Raw genomic sequence first — 17,936 nt, forward strand, 5'->3', positions numbered from 1 at the left:
TGGGGTTTTTTGGGGGTTGTTTGGGTTTTTTGGGTTTTTTGGGGTTTTTTTAGGGTTTTTTTGGGGTTTTTTTGGTCTGTTTTGGAAACTCCTGGATTTTGGGGTTTTTTTGGGTTTTCTTGGAGGTTTTTTGGGTTTTTTTGGGATTTTTTTTTGGTTATTTGGGGTTTTTTGGGGTTTTTTTCGGGTTTTTTTGTGGTTTTTTGTGGTTTTTTTGCGGGGTTTTTTGGGAATTTTTTTGGGGTTTTTTTGGGGTCTCGGGGGTGTCTGGGGGGTCCCAATTTGGGGAGGATTCTCTCTCTCTGTCTCTCTCACCTCGAGCAGCCTGGTTGGATCCTCCTGACCCCCAACTCCTCCACCCGAGCCTCGTAGATCCCGTTGAGAGCGACGTTCCCCAGCTCCAGCATCAGCTGGGGAGAGCCCCAAAATCAGCCCAAAATCAGCCCCAAATCAGCCCAAAATCAGCCCAAAATCAGCCCCAAATCAGCCCCAAATCAGCCCCAAATCAGCCCAAAATCAGCCCCAAATCAGCCCAAAATCAGCCCAAAATCAGCCCAAAAATTCCCAAAAAATCACCCCAAAATCAGCTCAAAATCAGCCCCAAAATCAGCCCAAAATCAGCTCAAAATCAGCCCAAAATCAGCTCAAAATCAGCCCCAAAATCAGCCCCAAATCAGCCCAAAATCAGCCCCAAATCAGCCCAAAATCAGCCCCAAATCAGCCCCAAATCAGCCCAAAATCAGCCCAAAATCAGCCCAAAAATTCCCAAAAAATCACCCCAAAATCAGCTCAAAATCAGCCCCAAAATCAGCCCAAAATCAGCTCAAAATCAGCCCAAAATCAGCCCGAAACCACCCCAAAAATTCCCCAAAATCACTCCAAAAACCACCCCAAAAATACCCCAAAATCAGCCCAAAAATTCCCCGAAATCAGCCCCAAAAATTCCCAAAAAATCACCCCAAAATCCCCCTAAAATCAGCCCAAAACTTCCCCAAAAATCACCCCAAAAATTCCCAAAAACACCCCAAAATCACCCCAAAATATCCCCAAATTGCCCCAAAATCCCTCCTGTTCTCCAGCTCCAGCATCAACTGGGGAGAGACAGAATGGAACCCCAAAATCAGCCCAAAATCAGCCCAAAAATCAGCCCAAAATCAGCCCAAAATCAGCCCAAAAATTCCCCAGAAATTCCAAAAAAATCACCCCAAAATATCCCCAAAAACACCCCAAAAAACACCCCAAAAATTCCCCAGAAACACCCCAAAATCAGCCCAAAATCAGCCCGAAATCAGCCCAAAAATTCCCCAAAAATTCCCCAAAAATTCCCCATAAACACCCCAAAATCACCCCAAAAATTCCCAAAAATCGCTCCAAAAATCACCCCGAAAACCACCCCAAAACCATCCGAAAACCACACCCAAAATTCCCCAAAAACACCCCAAAATATCCCCAAAAATTCCCAAAAAAACACCCCAAAAAACATCCCAAAAACACCTCAAAATCATCCCAAAAAATTCCCCAAAAACATCCCAAAAACCTAAAAATTCCCCAAAAATCACCCCAAAATCCCCCCAAAATATCCCCAAATTGCCTCAAAATCCCTCCTGTTCCTCAGCTCCAGCATCAGCTGGGGAGAGACAGAATGGAACCCCAAAATCACCCCAAAATCAGCCCAAAAATCAGCCCAAAATCAGCCCAAAAACCACCCCAAAATATCCCCAAAACCACCCCAAAATCAACCCAAAATCAGCCCAAAATCAGCCCAAAAATTCCCCAGAAATTCCCAAAAAATCACCCCAAAATATCCCCAAAAACACCCCAAAAAACACCCCAAAAATTCCCCAGAAACATCCCAAAATCAGCCCAAAATCAGCTCAAAATCAGCCAAAAAATTCCCCAGAAGTTCCCAAAAAATCACCCCAAAATATCCCCAAAAATTCCCCAAAATCAACCCAAAATCAGCCTGAAATCAGCCCAAAATCAGCCTGAAACCGCCCCAAAAATTCCCCAAAATCACTCCAAAAACCACCCCAAAAATACCCCAAAATCAGCCCAAAAATTCCCCAAAATCAGCCCGAAATCAGCCCAAAATCACCCCAAAAATCAGCCCAAAATCAGTCCAAAATCACCCCAAAATCAGCCCAAAATATCCCCAAAAATTCCCCAAAAATCACCCCAAAATATCCCCAAAAATTCCCCAAAACCACCCCAGATAGAACCCCAAAATCAACCCAAAATCACCCCAAAAATTCCCCAAAAACAACCCCAAAAATCACCCCAAAACACTCCAAAAAACACCCAAAACCCCCAAAACTCCCCCAAAATCACCCCCAAATCCCCCAAAATCCCCCAAATTTCCCCAAAATCACTCATCAACCCCACAAACCTCAGATCTCCCAAAATCACCCCAAAAACCCCAAAAACCCCCCAACACCCAAAACCCCAAAATTCCCAAAAATCACCCCAAATCCCCCAAAAAAACCCCAAATCCCCCAAAAATTCCCCCAAATCCCCCAAAATTTCCCCAAAACCCCAAAAATCACCAAAACCCCAAAATCTCCCCCAAATGTCCCCAAAACCACCCCAAAACCACCCAAAAAACCCCAAAACCCCCAAAATCTCCCCAAAACCCCCAAAATTCCCCAAAATCTCCCCAAATCTGCTCACCTTGACCAGCTGAGGCTCCCAGGAGTCCAAAGTCAGAGATCTCACCTTGGACAGGTGAACACCCAGACTCCTGTGGGGTTTGGGATTTTGGGATTTTGGGGATTTTTTGGGGTTTTTGGGGGGTTTTGGGGAATTTTGGGGAATTTTGGGGAATTTTGGGGGGATTTAGAGGGATTTTTTGTAGGATTTTGGGGGATTTGGGGAGAAATTTGGGCAATTTTGGGGAATTTTGGGTGGATTGTGGGGGATTTTGGGGGGAATTTTGGGGATTTTTGAGATTTAGGGGGTTTGAGGATTTTGAAGGGAATTATGAGGATTTTAGAGGAAATTTAGGGGGATTTAGGAGAATTTTGGAATTTTTGGGGAATTTTGGGGGATTTTGGGAGGAATTTGAGGAGTTTTGAGGAATCATAGGTCGGGAAAGGATTTTTTGGGGGATTTTTGGGATTTTAGAGGTACAGGGGATTTTTTTGATTTTGAAATTTGGGGATTTTGGGTAAGTTTCGGGAATTTGGAGTGAATTTTGGGGATTTTGAGAATTTGGGGATTTGTGGGATTGTGGGGATTTGAAATTTTGGGGATTTTAAGCTGGCGTGTTTGGGGTCCCTGAGGTGCACTAGGAAGGGATTTTGGGGGATTTTAGGAGCAATTTGGGGGAATTTTGGAGCAATTTTGGAGGAATTTGGGGGATTTGGGGATTTTTTTTATTTTTGGGATTTTGGGTGATTTTGGGGAAAATTTGGGGGAATTTGGGGAATTTTGGGGATTTTGGGGGATTTTTGGGGATTCTGGGGATTTCTTGGGGATTTGGGGAATCTAGGGAATTTGGGGGGAATTTTGGAGGAATTTTGGCGGATTTTGGGGGAATTTGGGGAGAATTTGGGGGAATTTTGGGGGAACAGAAGAATTTGGGGAATTTTTGGGGAATTTTTGGGGAATTTGGGGGATTTTGGGGGATTTTGGGTGGATTTCAGTGCATTAGGACTGATTTTGTCACCCTGGGCTCTATTCCAATGGGATTTTTTTGGGGTTTTTTTTGGGATTCTCCTCTTTTAGGATATTTTTGGGATCTTTTGGGGTCTCACCTGTGGATCCCTGAGCACTGGATGCACAGGGTGATGTCAGATTTGGGATTTTGGGTGGATTTAAGTGGATTTGGTCACTCTGAGCTCTATTCTAACCCAATTTCCTTGCAGATTTTTCAATTCTAATCTGATTTTTTCGGGGTTTTTTTTGGGATTCCCCAATTTTAGGATATTTTTAGGATCTGTTAGGGTCTCACCTGTGGATCCCCGAGCACTGCATGCACAGGGTGATGCCAGATTTTGGGATTTTGGGTGGATTTAGGTGCATTTCGGTGCTCAATAACTCTATTTCCTTGGGGATTTTTTGTTTCTAATCCGATTTTTTCGGGGTTTTTTTTGGTTTTGGGGTAACTTTTGGGGTTTTTCGGATCTTTTAGGGTCTCACCTGTGGATCCCCAAGCTCTGCATGCACAGGGTGATGTCAGATTTGGGATTTTGGGTGGATTTGGGTTGATTTCACTGCTCTCTAACTCTATTTTCTCGGGGATTTTTTGTTTCTAACCCGATTTTTTCGGGGTTTTTTTTGGTTTTGGGGTAACTTTTGGGGTTTTTGGGATCTTTTAGGGTCTCACCTGTGGATCCCTGAGCACTGCATGCACAGGGTGATGTTTGATTTTGGGATTTTGGGTAGATTTGGGTGCATTTCGGTGCTCTCTAACTCTATTTCCTTGCAGATTTTTCAATTCTAATCCAATTTTTTTGGGGTTTTTTTTGGGATTCCCCAATTTTAGGATATTTTTCGGATCTTTTAGGGTCTCACCTGAGAATCCCCGAGCACTGGATGCACAGGTTGATGTCAGATTTGGGATTTTGGGTGGATTTGGGTCGATTTTGATGCCCTGAGCTCTATTCTAACCCAATTTCCTTGCAGATTTTTCAATTCTAATCCGATTTTTTCGGGGTTTTTTTTGGGATTCCCCAATTTTAAGATATTTTTGGGATCTTTTGGGGTCTCACCTGTGGATCCCCGAGCACTGCATGCACAGGGTGATGCCAGGTCTGGGATTTTGGGTGGATTTGGGTTGATTTGGTCACTCTCAGCTCTATTCTAACCCAATTTCCTTGCAGATTTTTCAATTCTAATCTGATTTTTTTGGGGTTTTTTTTTGGGATTCCCCAATTTTAGGATATTTTTAGGATCTTTTAGGGTCTCACCTGTGGATCCCCGAGCACTGGATGCACAGGGTGATGTCTGATTTGGGATTTCAAGTGTATTTTGGGTCGATTTGGGCACCCTGAGCTCTATTATAATGGGATTTTTTCACGATTTTTTTATTTTTTGGGGGATTTTCTTCAGGTTTTATTTGGGATTCCCCAATTTTAGGATATTTTTCGGATCTTTTAGGGTCTCACCTGAGAATCCCCGAGCACTGCATGCACAGGGTGATGTCAGATTTGGGATTTTGGGTGGATTTAGGTTGATTTGGTCACCTTGAGCTCTATTCTAACCCAATTTCCTTGCAGATTTTTCAATTCTAATCCCATTTTTTTTTGGTTTTTTTTGTTTTTGGGGTAACTTTTGGGGTTTTTCGGATCTTTTGGGGTCTCACCTGTGGATCCCCGAGCTCTGCATGCACAGGGTGATGTTTGATTTTGGGATTTCAGGTGGATTTTGGGTCGATTTGGGTGCATTTGGCTCAGTTTGGCTGCATTTCAGTGCTCCCTAATGGGATTTTTTTGGGGTTTTTTTTGGGATTCCCCTCTTTTAGGATATTTTTGGGATCTTTTGGGGTCTCACCTGTGGATCCCCGAGCACTGGAAGCACACAGTGATGTCAGATTTGGGATTTTGGGTGGATTTAGGGTCGATTTGGTCACCCTGAGCTCTATTCTAATGGGACTTTTTCAGGATTTTTTTATTTTTTGGGGGATTTTCTCGGGTTTTTTTTGGGATTCTCCTCTTTTAGGATATTTTTTGGATCTTTTAGGGTCTCACCTGTGGATCCCCGAGCACTGCATGCACAGGGTGATGTCAGATTTGGGATTTTGGGTGGATTTGGGTTGATTTCACTGCTCTCTAACTCTATTTTCTCGGGGATTTTTTGTTTCTAATCCGATTTTTTCGGGGTTTTTTTTGGGATTCCCCTCTTTTAGGATATTTTTAGGATCTTTTAGGGTCTCACCTGTGGATGCCCGAGCTCTGGATGCACAGGGTGATGTCAGATCTAGGATTTTGGGTGGATTTTGGTGGATTTGGTCACTCTGAGCTCTATTCTAACTCTATTTTGTCAGAGATTTTTCAATTCTAATCCGATTTTTTTGGGGTTTTTTTTGTTTTTGGGGTAACTTTTGGGGTTTTTTAGGGTCTCACCTGTGGATGCCCGAGCACTGGATGCACAGGGTGATGTTTGATTTTGGGATTTCAGGTGGATTTTGGGTGGATTTGGGTGCATTTGGCTCAGTTTGGCTGCATTTCGGTGCTCTCTAATGGGATTTTTTTGGGGTTTTTTTTGGGATTCCCCTCTTTTAGGATATTTTTAGGATCTTTTGGGGTCTCACCTGTGGATGCCCGAGCACTGGATGCACAGGGTGATGCCCAGGTTGACACTTGCCCACTCTGGCCGCGGCTCTCTGCAGTCACAGCAGCTCCTGTTCCCCTCCAGGCTCAGCACAGCCAACAGCACTGCTGGCTTCGGGGGATTTGGGGGATTTTCGGGGGACCCCGGGTCTGAAACGGGGGGCTGGAGGGAAATTTGGGGGGTTAGGAGAAATTTGGGGGAATTTTGGGGGTTTAGGGTGGATTTTTTGGGGGGTTTGGGGGTGATTTGGGGTGGAATTGGGTTGGAATTAGGAGGATTTGGGAGGATTTGGAGGTTTTGGGGGTGATTTGGGGGAATTTTGGGATTTTCGGGGACCCCGAGGCTGAAATGTGGGGCTGAGGGAAATTTGGGGGATTAGGAGAAATTTGGGGAGATTTTGGGGGAGATTTGGGGGATTTGGGGTGGAATTTGGGGTGATTGGGTGGAATTGGGGTGTGAATTGGGGTGGAATTAGGAGGGATTTTGGGGTGAATTTGGGGGATTTAGGGGAATTTGGGGGATTTTCGGAGACCCCGGGTCTGAAACGGGGGCTGGGGGAAATTTGGGGGTTAGGAGAAATTTGGGGTGATTTCGGTGAAATTTGGGGTTATTTTGGGTGGAATTTGGGGTGATTTGGGGTGGATTTTGGGGTGATTTGGGGTGGAATTACAAGGATTTCAGGTGGAATTTGGGGGATTTGGGGTGATTTTGGGGAAATTTGGGGAATTTTGGGGGCAATTTGGGGGATTTTGGGGGAATTTGGGGCTCCTGGGGATCCCCAGGGGACCCCAAATCAGACCTGGGGAAAATTTGGGAGAAATTTGGGGGTTTAGGAGAAATTTGGGGGAGATTTGGGGGGTTTGGGTGGATTTTGGGGTGATTTGCGGCAGAATTAGGAGGATTTGGGAGGATTTGGGGGATTTTTGGGGGAAATTGGGGGATTTTTGGGGCTCCTGGGGACCCCAAATCTGATTAGGGGGCTGGGGGGGAGATTTGGGAGAAATTTGGGATACTTTTGGAGAGGTTTGGGGTGGATTTTGGGGTATTATCAGGATAGTTTTTGGGATATTTCAGGATGGTTTTGGGGTGATTTTGGGGTATTTCGGGGTGTTTTTGCAGCATTTTTTTCTGATGTTTTCGGGGTATTTTTTGGGATATTTCAGAATATTTTTGGGTTATTTTTGGGGTATTTTTGTGTTATTTTTGGGGTAGTTTTTTTATGGTTTTTGCCGTGTTTTTTGGGGTATTTTGGAGATATTTTTTGGGATATTTTGGGATATTTCAGGGTATTTTTTGGGTATTTTTCGATGTTTTTTGCCATATTTTTTGGGTATTTTTTGGGGTATTTTCGGGATATTTTTTGGGCTATTTCAGGTTATTTTTGGGGTGGTTTTGGAGTATTTTGGGGTGATTTTTGCCGTATTTTTCAGGTATTTTTTCGGGTATTTTTGGGATATTTCAGGGGATTTTGGGATGATTTTTGCTATATTTTTTGGGTATTTTTCTGATATTTTCGGGATATTTTTGGGGCTAATCCAGGCTATTTTTGGGTGATTTTTTGGGGTATTTTTGGGCAGTTTTTGCCATATTTTTGGGGTATTTTTTGGGGTATTTTTGGCATATTTTTTGGGCTATTTCAGGATATTTTCAGGATATTTTCAGGGCTATTCCAGGGTATTTTTGGGATGCTTTTGGGGTATTTTGGGGTGCTCTGGGGTAGTTTTTGGGGGATTTTTTGGGGGATTTTTGGGTGGTTTTTGCCATATTTTTCGGGGTATTTTTGGGATTTTTTTTGGATATTTTGGGATATTTTCAGGATATTTTCAGGATATTGTTAGGACTATTTCAGGCTATTTTTGGGGTATTTTTGGGTGATTTTTGCCATATTTTTCGGGTATTTTTGGGATATTTCAGGGGATTTTTGGGGGATTTTTTTGGATATCTTTGGGTGCTTTTTGCCATATTTTGTGGGTATTTTTCCGATATTTTTAGGATATTTTTTGGGATATTTCAGGGTATTTTTGGGGTATTTTTGGGGGATTTTTTGGGGGATTTTTGGAGCCAGTTTTTGGGGCATTTTGGGGCATTTTTTTGTCTTTTAGGGTAGCTTTTGGGGTAGTTTTTGAGGGATTTTTTGGGGCATTTTGGGGTAATTTTTGCAGTATTTTTCAGGTATTTTTCAGGTATTTTTGGGATATTTTTTGGGCTGTTTCAGGATATTTTTGGGGTGGTTTTGGGGTATTTTTGGGGGTATTTTTTGGGGTATTTTTTGGCGGTTTTTGCCATATTTTTCTGGGATATTTTTTGGGATATTTTCAGGATATTTTCAGGATATTTTTAGGACTATTCCAGGCTATTTTTGGGGTGTTTTTGGGATATTTTTGAGGACATTTTGGGGTGTTTTGGGGTTGTTTTTGCAGCATTTTTTACGATTTTTTGGGGTATTTTTTGGGATATTTTTGGGAGATTTTTGGGATATTTTTTGGGATATTTCAGGACATTTTCAGGATATTTTTTGGGGCTATTCCAGGGTATGTTTTGGATATTTTTTGGGATATTTCAGGGTATTTTGGGGGTATTTTTTCTGGTATTTTTCTGATATTTTTGGGGCTATCTCAGGATATTTTCAGGATATTTTTAGGACCATTCCAGGTTATTTTTGGGGTATTTTTGGGTGATTTTTTGGGGTATTTTTGGGCAGTTTTTGCCATATTTTTCTGGGATTTTTCAGGGTATTTCTGGGATATTTTCAGGATATTTTTAAGATATTTTTAGGACTATTCTAGGCTATTTTTGGGGTATTTTTGGGATATTTTTTGGGATATTTTTGGCTTTTTTTTTTGGTATTTTTTGATATTTTCAGGATATTTTCAGGATATTTTCAGGATATTTTCAGGATATTTTCAGGATATTTTCAGGACCACCCCAGGCTATTTTTAGGATATTTTTGGGATTTTTTTAGGACATTTCAGGGTGTTTCTCACCTCTCCCCTGAGGCTGAAGGCACAGGCGATGCTGCTCTGCACTGAACTCACCCAGCGGCGCTGCGCCAGCCCTGACTCTGCCTGCAGCACACAGGACCTGAAAAAATGGGAATTTTGGGGGTTTTGGGGTCTTTTCTGGGGGTTTGGGGTTTTTTACTGGGGATTTGAGGTTTTTTTCCCCAGGGATTTGGGTTTTTTTCAGAGGTTTTGGGGTAATTTCTGGGGGTTTGGGGTTTTTTTCAGAGGTTTTAGGGGTTTTTCCCTAGGGATTTGGGATTTTTTCCTGGGGTTTTGGGGTTTTTTTTAGGGGATTTTGGGGATCCCGGGGGGATTGGGGTTTTTTTCCAGAGGTTTTGGTGTTTTTTTCCTGGGGTTTTGGGGTCTTTTTTTGGGTTTTGGTGGTTTTCTGGGGTCCTTTTGGGGGTTTTTGGGTCCTTTCTAGGATCCTTTTTGGGGTCCTTTTGGGGTTTGGGTTATTGGGGATTTTGGGTTTTGGGATTTTTGGGGGGTTTTGGGGTTTTTCCGGCTTTTTGGGGATTTTGGGTCCTTTTGGGGGTTTTGGGGTATTTTGTGGTCCTTTTCGTGTTTTGGGGGTCCTTTTTGGGGATTTTGGGGGTTTTTGGGGTCCTTTCTGGGGTTTTTTGGGTTTTTTTCAGTGTTTTTGGGATCCTTTTTGGGATTTTTGGGATTCTTTTTGGGATTCTTTTTGGGATGGTTTTTGGGGTTTTTTCCAGGGTTTTTGGTGGTTTTTGGGGTCCTTTTCTGGGTTTTTGGGTCTTTTTAGGGGTTTTGGGAGGTTTTTGGGGTCCTTCTTGGGGATTTTGGAGTTTTGGGGTTTTTTTCGGGGTTTTCAGGGTTTTTGGGGTCCTTCTCGGGGATTTTGGGGTCCTTTGTGGGGTTTTTGGGGTCATTTTCAGGGTTTTTGGGGTCCTTTTTGGGATTTTTGGGTATTTTTTTGGGTTTTTGGCGTTTTTCAGTGTTTTTGGGGTCCTTTTTGGGGTTTTTCGGGTCCTTTTTGGGGTCCTTTCTGGAGTTATTGGGGTCCTTTTCGGGATTTTTGGGTCCTTTTCAGGTTTTTCGGGTTTTTTGGGGTTTTTTTTGGGGTTTTTTTGGGTTTTTCCTCACTTGGTGGGCGAGAGGAGCTCGAAGCAGAATCGTCTCTCCAGCTCAGGACAGAGTTTGACAGTGCAGAGCCTGAGATCCTCAATCACCACCGTCGGGGGGTCCTGGAGACCCCAAAAACACCCTCAGATCCCAAAAATCCCAACCCCAAACTGCCGGGAAATGATCCCAAAAATCCCAAAATTCTACACAAAAAATCCCCAAAGTTATACCCAAAAAACCCCAAAAAAACCCCAAAAAACCCCAAAGTTTTACCCAAAAAACCCCAAAGTTTTACCCAAAAAAACCCCAAAGTTATACACAAAAAAACCCCAAAAAACCCCAAAAAACCTCAAAGTTCTACCCAAAAAACCAAAAAAAACCCCAAAGTTCTACCCAAAAAACCAAAAAAAAAAACCCAAAACCCCCAAAGTTTTACCCAAAAAACCCCCAAAAATCCCCAAATTGTCCCCAAAAATCCCCAAAGTTCTACCCAAAAAATCCCCAAAGTTATACCCAAAAAACCACCAAAAATCCCCAAAAAATCCCCAAAAAAACCCTCAGATCCCCCAAATCCCAACCCCAAACCCGCCGGAGAAATGATCCCAAAAAATCCCCAAATTCTACACAAAAAATCCCCAAAGTTCTACACAAAAAAAACCCAAAAAAACACCAAAATTCTACCAAAAAAAAACCCAAAAATTGCCCTAAAAATGGCTTTGAAAATGGAAAATTCTAGAAAAATATTCTGGAAAAATTTACCCCAAAGGATCCCAAAATCATCCCAAATCCCCCAAATTCCCCAAAATTTCCTAAAATTCCCCAAGATTCTCCAAGATTCCCCCAAATCCACACAAAATCTCCCAAAACTCCCAAAAATTCCCCAAATCCCCCAAATTTCCCAAAATCAAATCTCCCAAAATTCCCCAAATCTCCCAAAATTCTCCAAATCCTGAAATCACAAATTCCCCCAAAATTCCCCCAAATCCTCAAATTTTCCCAAAATCCCCAAATTTCTCAAATTCCAAAATCCCAAATTCCAAAGTCCCCAAAAATTCCTCAAAATCAAAACTCAAAAACCCCACAAATTGTAAAAACCCCAAAATCCCCAAAATCCCCCAAATTCTCCCCAAAATCCCCAAAATCCCCAAAATTCTCAAATTCCCTAATATCCCCAAATTTCCCCCAAATTCCCTCAAATTTCCCAAATTTAAAGTCTCCCAAAATCCCCAAAATCACCCCAAATTCCTCAAATTTCCCCAAAATCTCCCAAATCCCCAAAATCCCAAAATTAATTCAAATTTAAAATCTCCCAAAAACCCACAGAAATCCCCGAAATCCCCCAAATTCTCCCCAAAATTCCCCAAAATCCCCCAAAATCTCCCAAAATTCCCCCCAAATTCCCCCAAATCCCCCAAAATTCCCCAAAATCCCCCAAAATCCCAATCCCACCCTGGCTCGTTTCAGGTACAGCAGTTGGTTGTTCCGGATGAAGAACCAGCGCCTGGGAGAGAAACGGGAATTTGGGGATTTTGGGGAATTTTGGGGGAATTTTGGGGAGTTTGGGAAAATCTGGGGGATTTGGGGGAATTTGAGGAGTTTGCAGGAGTTTTGGGATATTTTTAGGGGAATTTTGGGGAATTTGGGTAAATTTTGGGAGTTTCGGGAGAATTTTGGGGAAATTTTGGGGAGTTTTGGGGAGTTTTGGGGAGTTTGGGGAAATTTTGGGGAAATTTGGGGATTTTGGGGGAATTTTGGGAATTTTGGGAGTTTTGGGTAGGAATTGAGAGGTTTCAGGGAGTTTGGGGGAATTTTGGGGAGTTTGGCGCTATTTAGGAATTTTGGAAAATTTTGGATATTTTAGGGAGTTTTGGGGGATTTGGGGGTTGGGGATTTGGGGGATTTTGAGAGAAATTTGTGGGATTTGGGGAATTTAGGGAGTTTGGGGAAACTTTGGATATTTTTAGGGAGTTTTGGGGGGATTTGGGGGAATTTTGGGGAGTTTTGGGTTATTTCTGGGTAGTTTTGGGTATTTCCAGTGGTTTTGGGAGTAATTTTGGGTGGTTTTTGGGGTATTTCTGGGTATTTTGGGTTATTTCTGGGTGGTTTGGAGGCATTTTGGGGCTAATTTCGGGTGTTTTGGGGGCAATTTTGGGTGGTTTTGGGGTGTTTTTTGGGTAATTTTGGTCATTTTTTGGGTATCTCTGGTCAGTTTTGGGGTAATTTCGGTCATTTTTGGGCTAATTTCGAGTGGTTTTGGGGTAATTTTGGGTGTTTTTAGGGTAATTTCGAGTGGTTTTGGGCTAATTTCGGGTGGTTTGGGGTATTTTTGGGTAATTTGGGGTGTTTTTTGGGGTAATTTTGAGCGGTTTTGGGTATTTCTGGTCAGTTTTGAGGGTATTTTGGGTGTTTTTAGGGAAATTTCGGGTGTTTTTGGGCTAATTTTGGGTGTTTTCGGGACAATTTCGGGTGGTGTTGGAGCATTTTTGGGTATTTTCGGTCATTTTTGGGCTCATTTGGGGTGTTTTTGGGGTATTTTTGGTCATTTTTGGGCTAATTTTGGGTGTTTTTTGGGTAATTTCAGTCATTTTTTGGGGTATTTCGGGTGTTTTTGGGGTGTTTTTTGGGCTAATTTCGGGTTGTTTGGGGGTATTTTTGGGGTAATTTTGGTAATTTTTGGGCTAATTTTTGGGTTTTTTTGGTATTTCCGGTCATTTTTTTGGTATTTTCGGGTGATTTTGGGTCATTTCGGTCATTTTTTGGGTATCTCTGGGCAGTTTTGGGGTAATTTCGGTCATTTTCGGGCTAATTTCGGGTGGTTTTGGGGTGTTTTTTGGGTAATTTCGGTCATTTTTTGGGGTATTTCGGGTGTTTTTGGGGTGTTTTTTGGGCTAATTTCAGGTTGTTTGGGGGTATTTTTGGGGTAATTTTGGTCATTTTTTGGGTATTTTTGGGTGATTTTGGGTCATTTCGGTCATTTTTTGGGTATCTCAGATCAGTTTTTGGGCTAATTTTGGTCTTTTTTGGGATAATTTCGGGTGGTTTTGGGGTGTTTTTGGGCTAATTTCGAGTATTTTTTGGGTAATTTCGGTCATTTTTGGGCTCATTTTGGGTGTTTTTTGGGTAATTTCTGTCATTTTTTGGGTATTTCGGGTGTTTTGGGGTGTTTTTTGGGCTAATTTCGGGTTGTTTGGGGGTATTTTTGGGGTAATTTTGGTCATTTTGGGCTAATTTCGGGTGGTTTTGGGTAATTTCGGTCATTTTTTTGGTATTTTCGGGTGATTTTGGGTCATTTCGGTCATTTTTTGGGTATCTCTGGCCAGTTTTTGGGGTAATTTCGGTCATTTTTTGGGGTATTTCGGGTGGTTTTGGGGTGTTTTTGGGCTAATTTCGGGTGTTTTTTGGGTAATTTCGGCCATTTTTGGGGTATTTCGGGTGGTTTTGGGGTGTTTTTGGGGTAATTTCGGTCATTTTTGGGCTAATTTCGGGTGGTTTTGGGTATTTTTGAGGTAATTTCGGTCATTTTTTGGGGTATTTCGGGTGTTTTTGAGGTGTTTTTTGGGCTAATTTCGGGTTGTTTGGGGGTATTTTTGGGGTAATTTTGGTAATTTTTGGGCTAATTTTGGGGTTTTTTTGGTATTTCCGGTCATTTTTTTGGTATTTTCGGGTGATTTTGGGTCATTTCGGTCATTTTTTGGGTATCTCAGATCAGTTTTTGGGCTAATTTCGGTCATTTTTGGGCTAATTTCGGGTGGTTTTGGGTATTTTTGAGGTAATTTCTGTCATTTTTTGGGGTATTTCGGGTGTTTTTGGGGTAATTTCGGGTGGTTTTGGGGTAATTTTGGCTAATTTCGGGTGTTTTCAGGCTCCCCTCACCTGCTCCAGGTGCGGAAGGCGTTGCTCGCCCTCTTGAACAGGTAACCCTCCATGGGCGTGGCCTCAGGCCCCGCCTCCCCCGCGGCCACGCCCACCTCCTCCTGCGTCAGGTCCTGCGGGCAGCCAATCAGCGCAGGCCACGCCCCCGAGCCCCTCCCGGAGCAGCCAATCAGCGCAGGCCACGCTCCCGAGCCCCGCGGTCAGGCCACGCCCCCCTCCCGGAGCAGCCAATCAGCGCAGGCCACGCCCCCGAGCCCCGCCGGGCAGGCCACGCCCCCCTCCCGGAGCAGCCAATCAGCTTGAGTCGGCCCAGAGCTGTCAATCACAGCCAGGCCACGCCCCTAACTGCCTGTCAATCATCCCTGGCCACGCCCACCGCCTGAATCAATGGCATCACCTGTCAATCAATACTAGCCACGCCCCCTCCCAGAGCTGCCAATCAAATTTACTGTGCCCACAGCTGTCAATCACAGCCAGGCCACACCCCTAACTGCCTGTCAATCATCCCTGGCCATGCCCACCACATCAATAAACAGCCTCACCTGTCAATCAATGCTAGCCACGCCCCCGTCCCAGAGCTGCCAATCAGATTTACTCTGCCTGGAGCTGTCAATCAACTCTGCCCACAGCTGTCAATCACAGCCAGGCCACGCCCCTAACTGCATGTCAATCATCCCTGGCCACGCCCACCGCCCGAATCAATTGCCTCACCTGTCAATCAATGCTAGCCACGCCCCCTTCCCAGAGCTGTCAATCAGCTTGAGACTGCCCACAGCTGTCAATCACAGCCAGGCCACACCCCTAGCTGCCTGTCAATCATCCCGTCCTGACCCCATCAACCAATCAATCCAGCTGTCAATCAACACTAGCCACGCCCCTCCCGTGCTGCCAATCACACAGAGCCACGCCCACTCCTGGATCTAAATATAGTCCCACCCACCTTCAGACCACGCCCACTCCGAGCCACACCCATCCAAGCCACGCCCCAATAAAAAAACATCCCATTGCTGTTAGGCCACGCCCCCTTGAGAGAGCCACGCCCCTTTTGGTTGGCCACGCCCCCTCCCGGCCTGGCCACGCCCCTTTTTGACTGGCCACGCCCACCTGCTGCAGCAGCCAATGGTGTCTTTGCTCCAAGTCTCGCTGGCGCCGAGCTCCTTCCAGCTCGTTCTGCTCCAGCTGCAGAGGAAAAGGGAGATTTGGAAACCCAAAAATCAGAGAAATTCCCCAAAATCCCCAAAATTCAGGGACTCCGGAATCAGAGAATCAGAGACCCAAAAATCACAGAAATTCCCCAAAATCCCCCAAATTCAGGGACTCCGAAATTAGAGATTTGGAGATTACAAAATCAGAGAAATCCCCCAAAATCCCCCAAATTCAGGGACTCTGAAATCAGAGATTCAGAGATTCCAAAAATCGGAGAAATTCCCCAAAATCCCCGGAATTCAGGGACTCTGAAATCAGAGAATCTGAAATTTTGGGGGGATTTGGGGTGATTTGTGGTGTATTTTGGTGGATTTTGCGTGATTTTTGGGCGATTTTTGGTTGATTCTGGGGTGATTTGGGGGTGATTTTGGGGTTTTCTGGGGTGATTGAAGGGAATTTTTCGTTGATTTTGTGGCATTTTGGGGAATTTCGGGTGACTTAAGGGAATTTTGGATGACGATGGGGTGATTTTGGGGTGGTTTTGGGCTATTTTTGGGGTGTTTTTGGGGTGATTTTGGGGGATTTTTGGTGTGATTTTGGGTGTGATTTTTTGGGTGATTTTAGGCTGATTTTGGGGTATTTTTGGTGTGATTTTTGGGGTGATTTTGGGCTATTTTTGGGCTATTTTGGGGGTGATTTTGGGGTGATTTTGGGGGATTTTGGGGATATTCCCACCTGCGCCCCCAGCTGGCCGCGGTACTCTCGGGTCGCTGTCGCCCCCTGGTGGCCGCGGCTGAAAAACGCAGCTTGAGCTTCCAGCAGCGCCAAAACCTGCGGGATTTGGGGAATTTAGGTGATTTTGGGGAGTTTTAGGGGATTTCGGGGAATTTGGGGGAATTTTTGGGGAGTTTTGGGGGATTATGGGGAGTTTTGGGGAATTTTTTTGGGGAATTTTTGGGAATTTGGGGGAATTTTTGGGGAGTTTTAGGGAATTTTAGGGTAATTTTGGGGAGTTTTGGGGAGTTCTAGGGAATTTTGGGGAATTTTGGGAAATTCATTTAGGGAATTTTGGGGAATTTTAGGGAATTTTAGGGGAATTTGGGGAGTTTTTGGGGAATTTGGGGGAATTTTTGGGGAGTTTTGGGGAATTGTGGGGAATTTTTTGGGAATGTTGGGGAATTTTTGGGGAATTTTGGGGAGTTTTGGGGAAATTTGGGGGATTTTAGGGAATATTTTTAGAGAATTTTGGGGAATTTTACGGGAATTTTCAGGATTTTTGGGGAATTTTGGGGAGTTTTGGGGAGTTTTAGGGGAATTTTGGGGAGTTTTGGGGAATTTTAGGGAATTTTGGGTAGATTTGGGGAATTTTTGGGAGTTTTGGGGTGGAAACAGCAGTATTTAAGGAAGATTTTGAGTGTTTGGGGGAGTTTTTGGGGGAATTTTGGTGAATTTTAGGGGAATTTTGGGGAATTTGGGGGTTTAGGGAATTTTGGGGATTTTTTTGGGGAATTTTGGGGAATTAGGGGAATTTTTGGGGTTTCAGGGTGGAGACGGGGGTATTTAAGCAAGATTTTGGGGAATTTTGGGGGAACTTTGGGGGAGTTTTGGGGGAATTTTGGGGAGTTTTAGGGAATTTTGAGGAGTTTTAGGGAATTGGGGGGTGTTTTTTGGGGTGGTTTCAGGGAATTTTGGGGTGTATTTTGGGGTGGTTTTGGGGATTTTGGGGTATTTTTTGGGGGAAAAACAGGTGTTTGAAGGAGTTTTGGATTCTTAGGTGGTTTTTTTAGGAAAATGGGGCTGGATTAGGGAATTTTGGGGTGTTTTAGGGGGTTTTGGGATGATTCAGAGCAGAAATTTGGGTTTTTCGGGTCACAACCACTCCCAGGACACCAAAAATCCCCCAAATTGCCCCAAATTTTCACTCACGAATTGCAGAATTTCCGTTTTTTTCTTGTCCTGCAGCACGTTGAGCTGCGGGGGGAGGGGCGGGGTGGGGGCGTGGCCTGACCACGCCCACCGAGGCCACACCCACACATGCCACACCCAACGACCACACCCAGTTAAGCCCCGCCCATTTTAGCTCAGCCCTGCTCGGCCACGCCCCTTTAACCCCCCAATTAACTCAAATTAACCCAAATTAAGCCCCGCCCACCACCCCACCAATGCATAAGCCACGCCCACCGACCACACCCATGTAAGCCCCACCCCTTTGAGACCAGCCCCGCCCCTTTGATCATTTAGACCACGCCCAGCTGAGCCATTTAAGCCCCGCCCACCAGCCCCACCCCTTCATAAGCCACGCCCACTTGATCCCAAGCCACGCCCCTTGCCATTTCCCATTGGTTCCTCCCACCCTTTGCCACGCCCTGCTAAGCCCCGCCCATCCATTGGCCACAGCCCCGCCCCATCCCCTGACCACGCCCATCCCATCAAGCCCCGCCCACCTGCTGACACCCCAGCCCTATCCCAGGCCACGCCCACCATATCAAAGCCACGCCCACCCCATCAAGCCCCGCCCACTGCAGCGCACATCCGTGCCCATCCCACAAGCCACACCCA

The 17,936-nt window shown here is 44.5% G+C and overlaps 1 protein-coding gene across 3 annotated transcripts in view; it reads right to left on the reverse strand.

Moving 5' to 3' along the window:
* Nucleotides 1-310: 310 nt before the first annotated feature.
* LOC146423075 (arf-GAP with coiled-coil, ANK repeat and PH domain-containing protein 1-like) overlaps nt 311-17,936 on the reverse strand; it is a 29,308-nt gene continuing 11,682 nt past the window's right edge. For 2 of the 3 annotated variants that reach the window (XM_085045112.1, XM_085045111.1), the window contains 10 exons: nt 17,304-17,348; nt 16,113-16,208; nt 15,336-15,410; nt 14,232-14,344; nt 11,808-11,859; nt 10,380-10,480; nt 9,255-9,351; nt 6,251-6,432; nt 2,668-2,737; nt 311-410 (listed from right to left, as the gene is read on the reverse strand). In XM_085045112.1, the coding sequence (XP_084901238.1) occupies nt 312-410; nt 2,668-2,737; nt 6,251-6,432; nt 9,255-9,351; nt 10,380-10,480; nt 11,808-11,859; nt 14,232-14,344; nt 15,336-15,410; nt 16,113-16,208; nt 17,304-17,348 (930 nt within the window). In that variant the 3' untranslated portion in view covers nt 311. The remainder of the gene's footprint in view (nt 411-2,667; nt 2,738-6,250; nt 6,433-9,254; nt 9,352-10,379; nt 10,481-11,807; nt 11,860-14,231; nt 14,345-15,335; nt 15,411-16,112; nt 16,209-17,303; nt 17,349-17,936) is intronic. The other variant, XM_085045113.1, reaches the window with a different exon arrangement.

Source organism: Lichenostomus cassidix, unplaced genomic scaffold, assembly GCF_008360975.1.
Source record: "Lichenostomus cassidix isolate B80296 unplaced genomic scaffold, HeHo_3.0 HiC_scaffold_34, whole genome shotgun sequence".
Lineage (NCBI taxonomy): Eukaryota > Metazoa > Chordata > Aves > Passeriformes > Meliphagidae > Lichenostomus > Lichenostomus cassidix.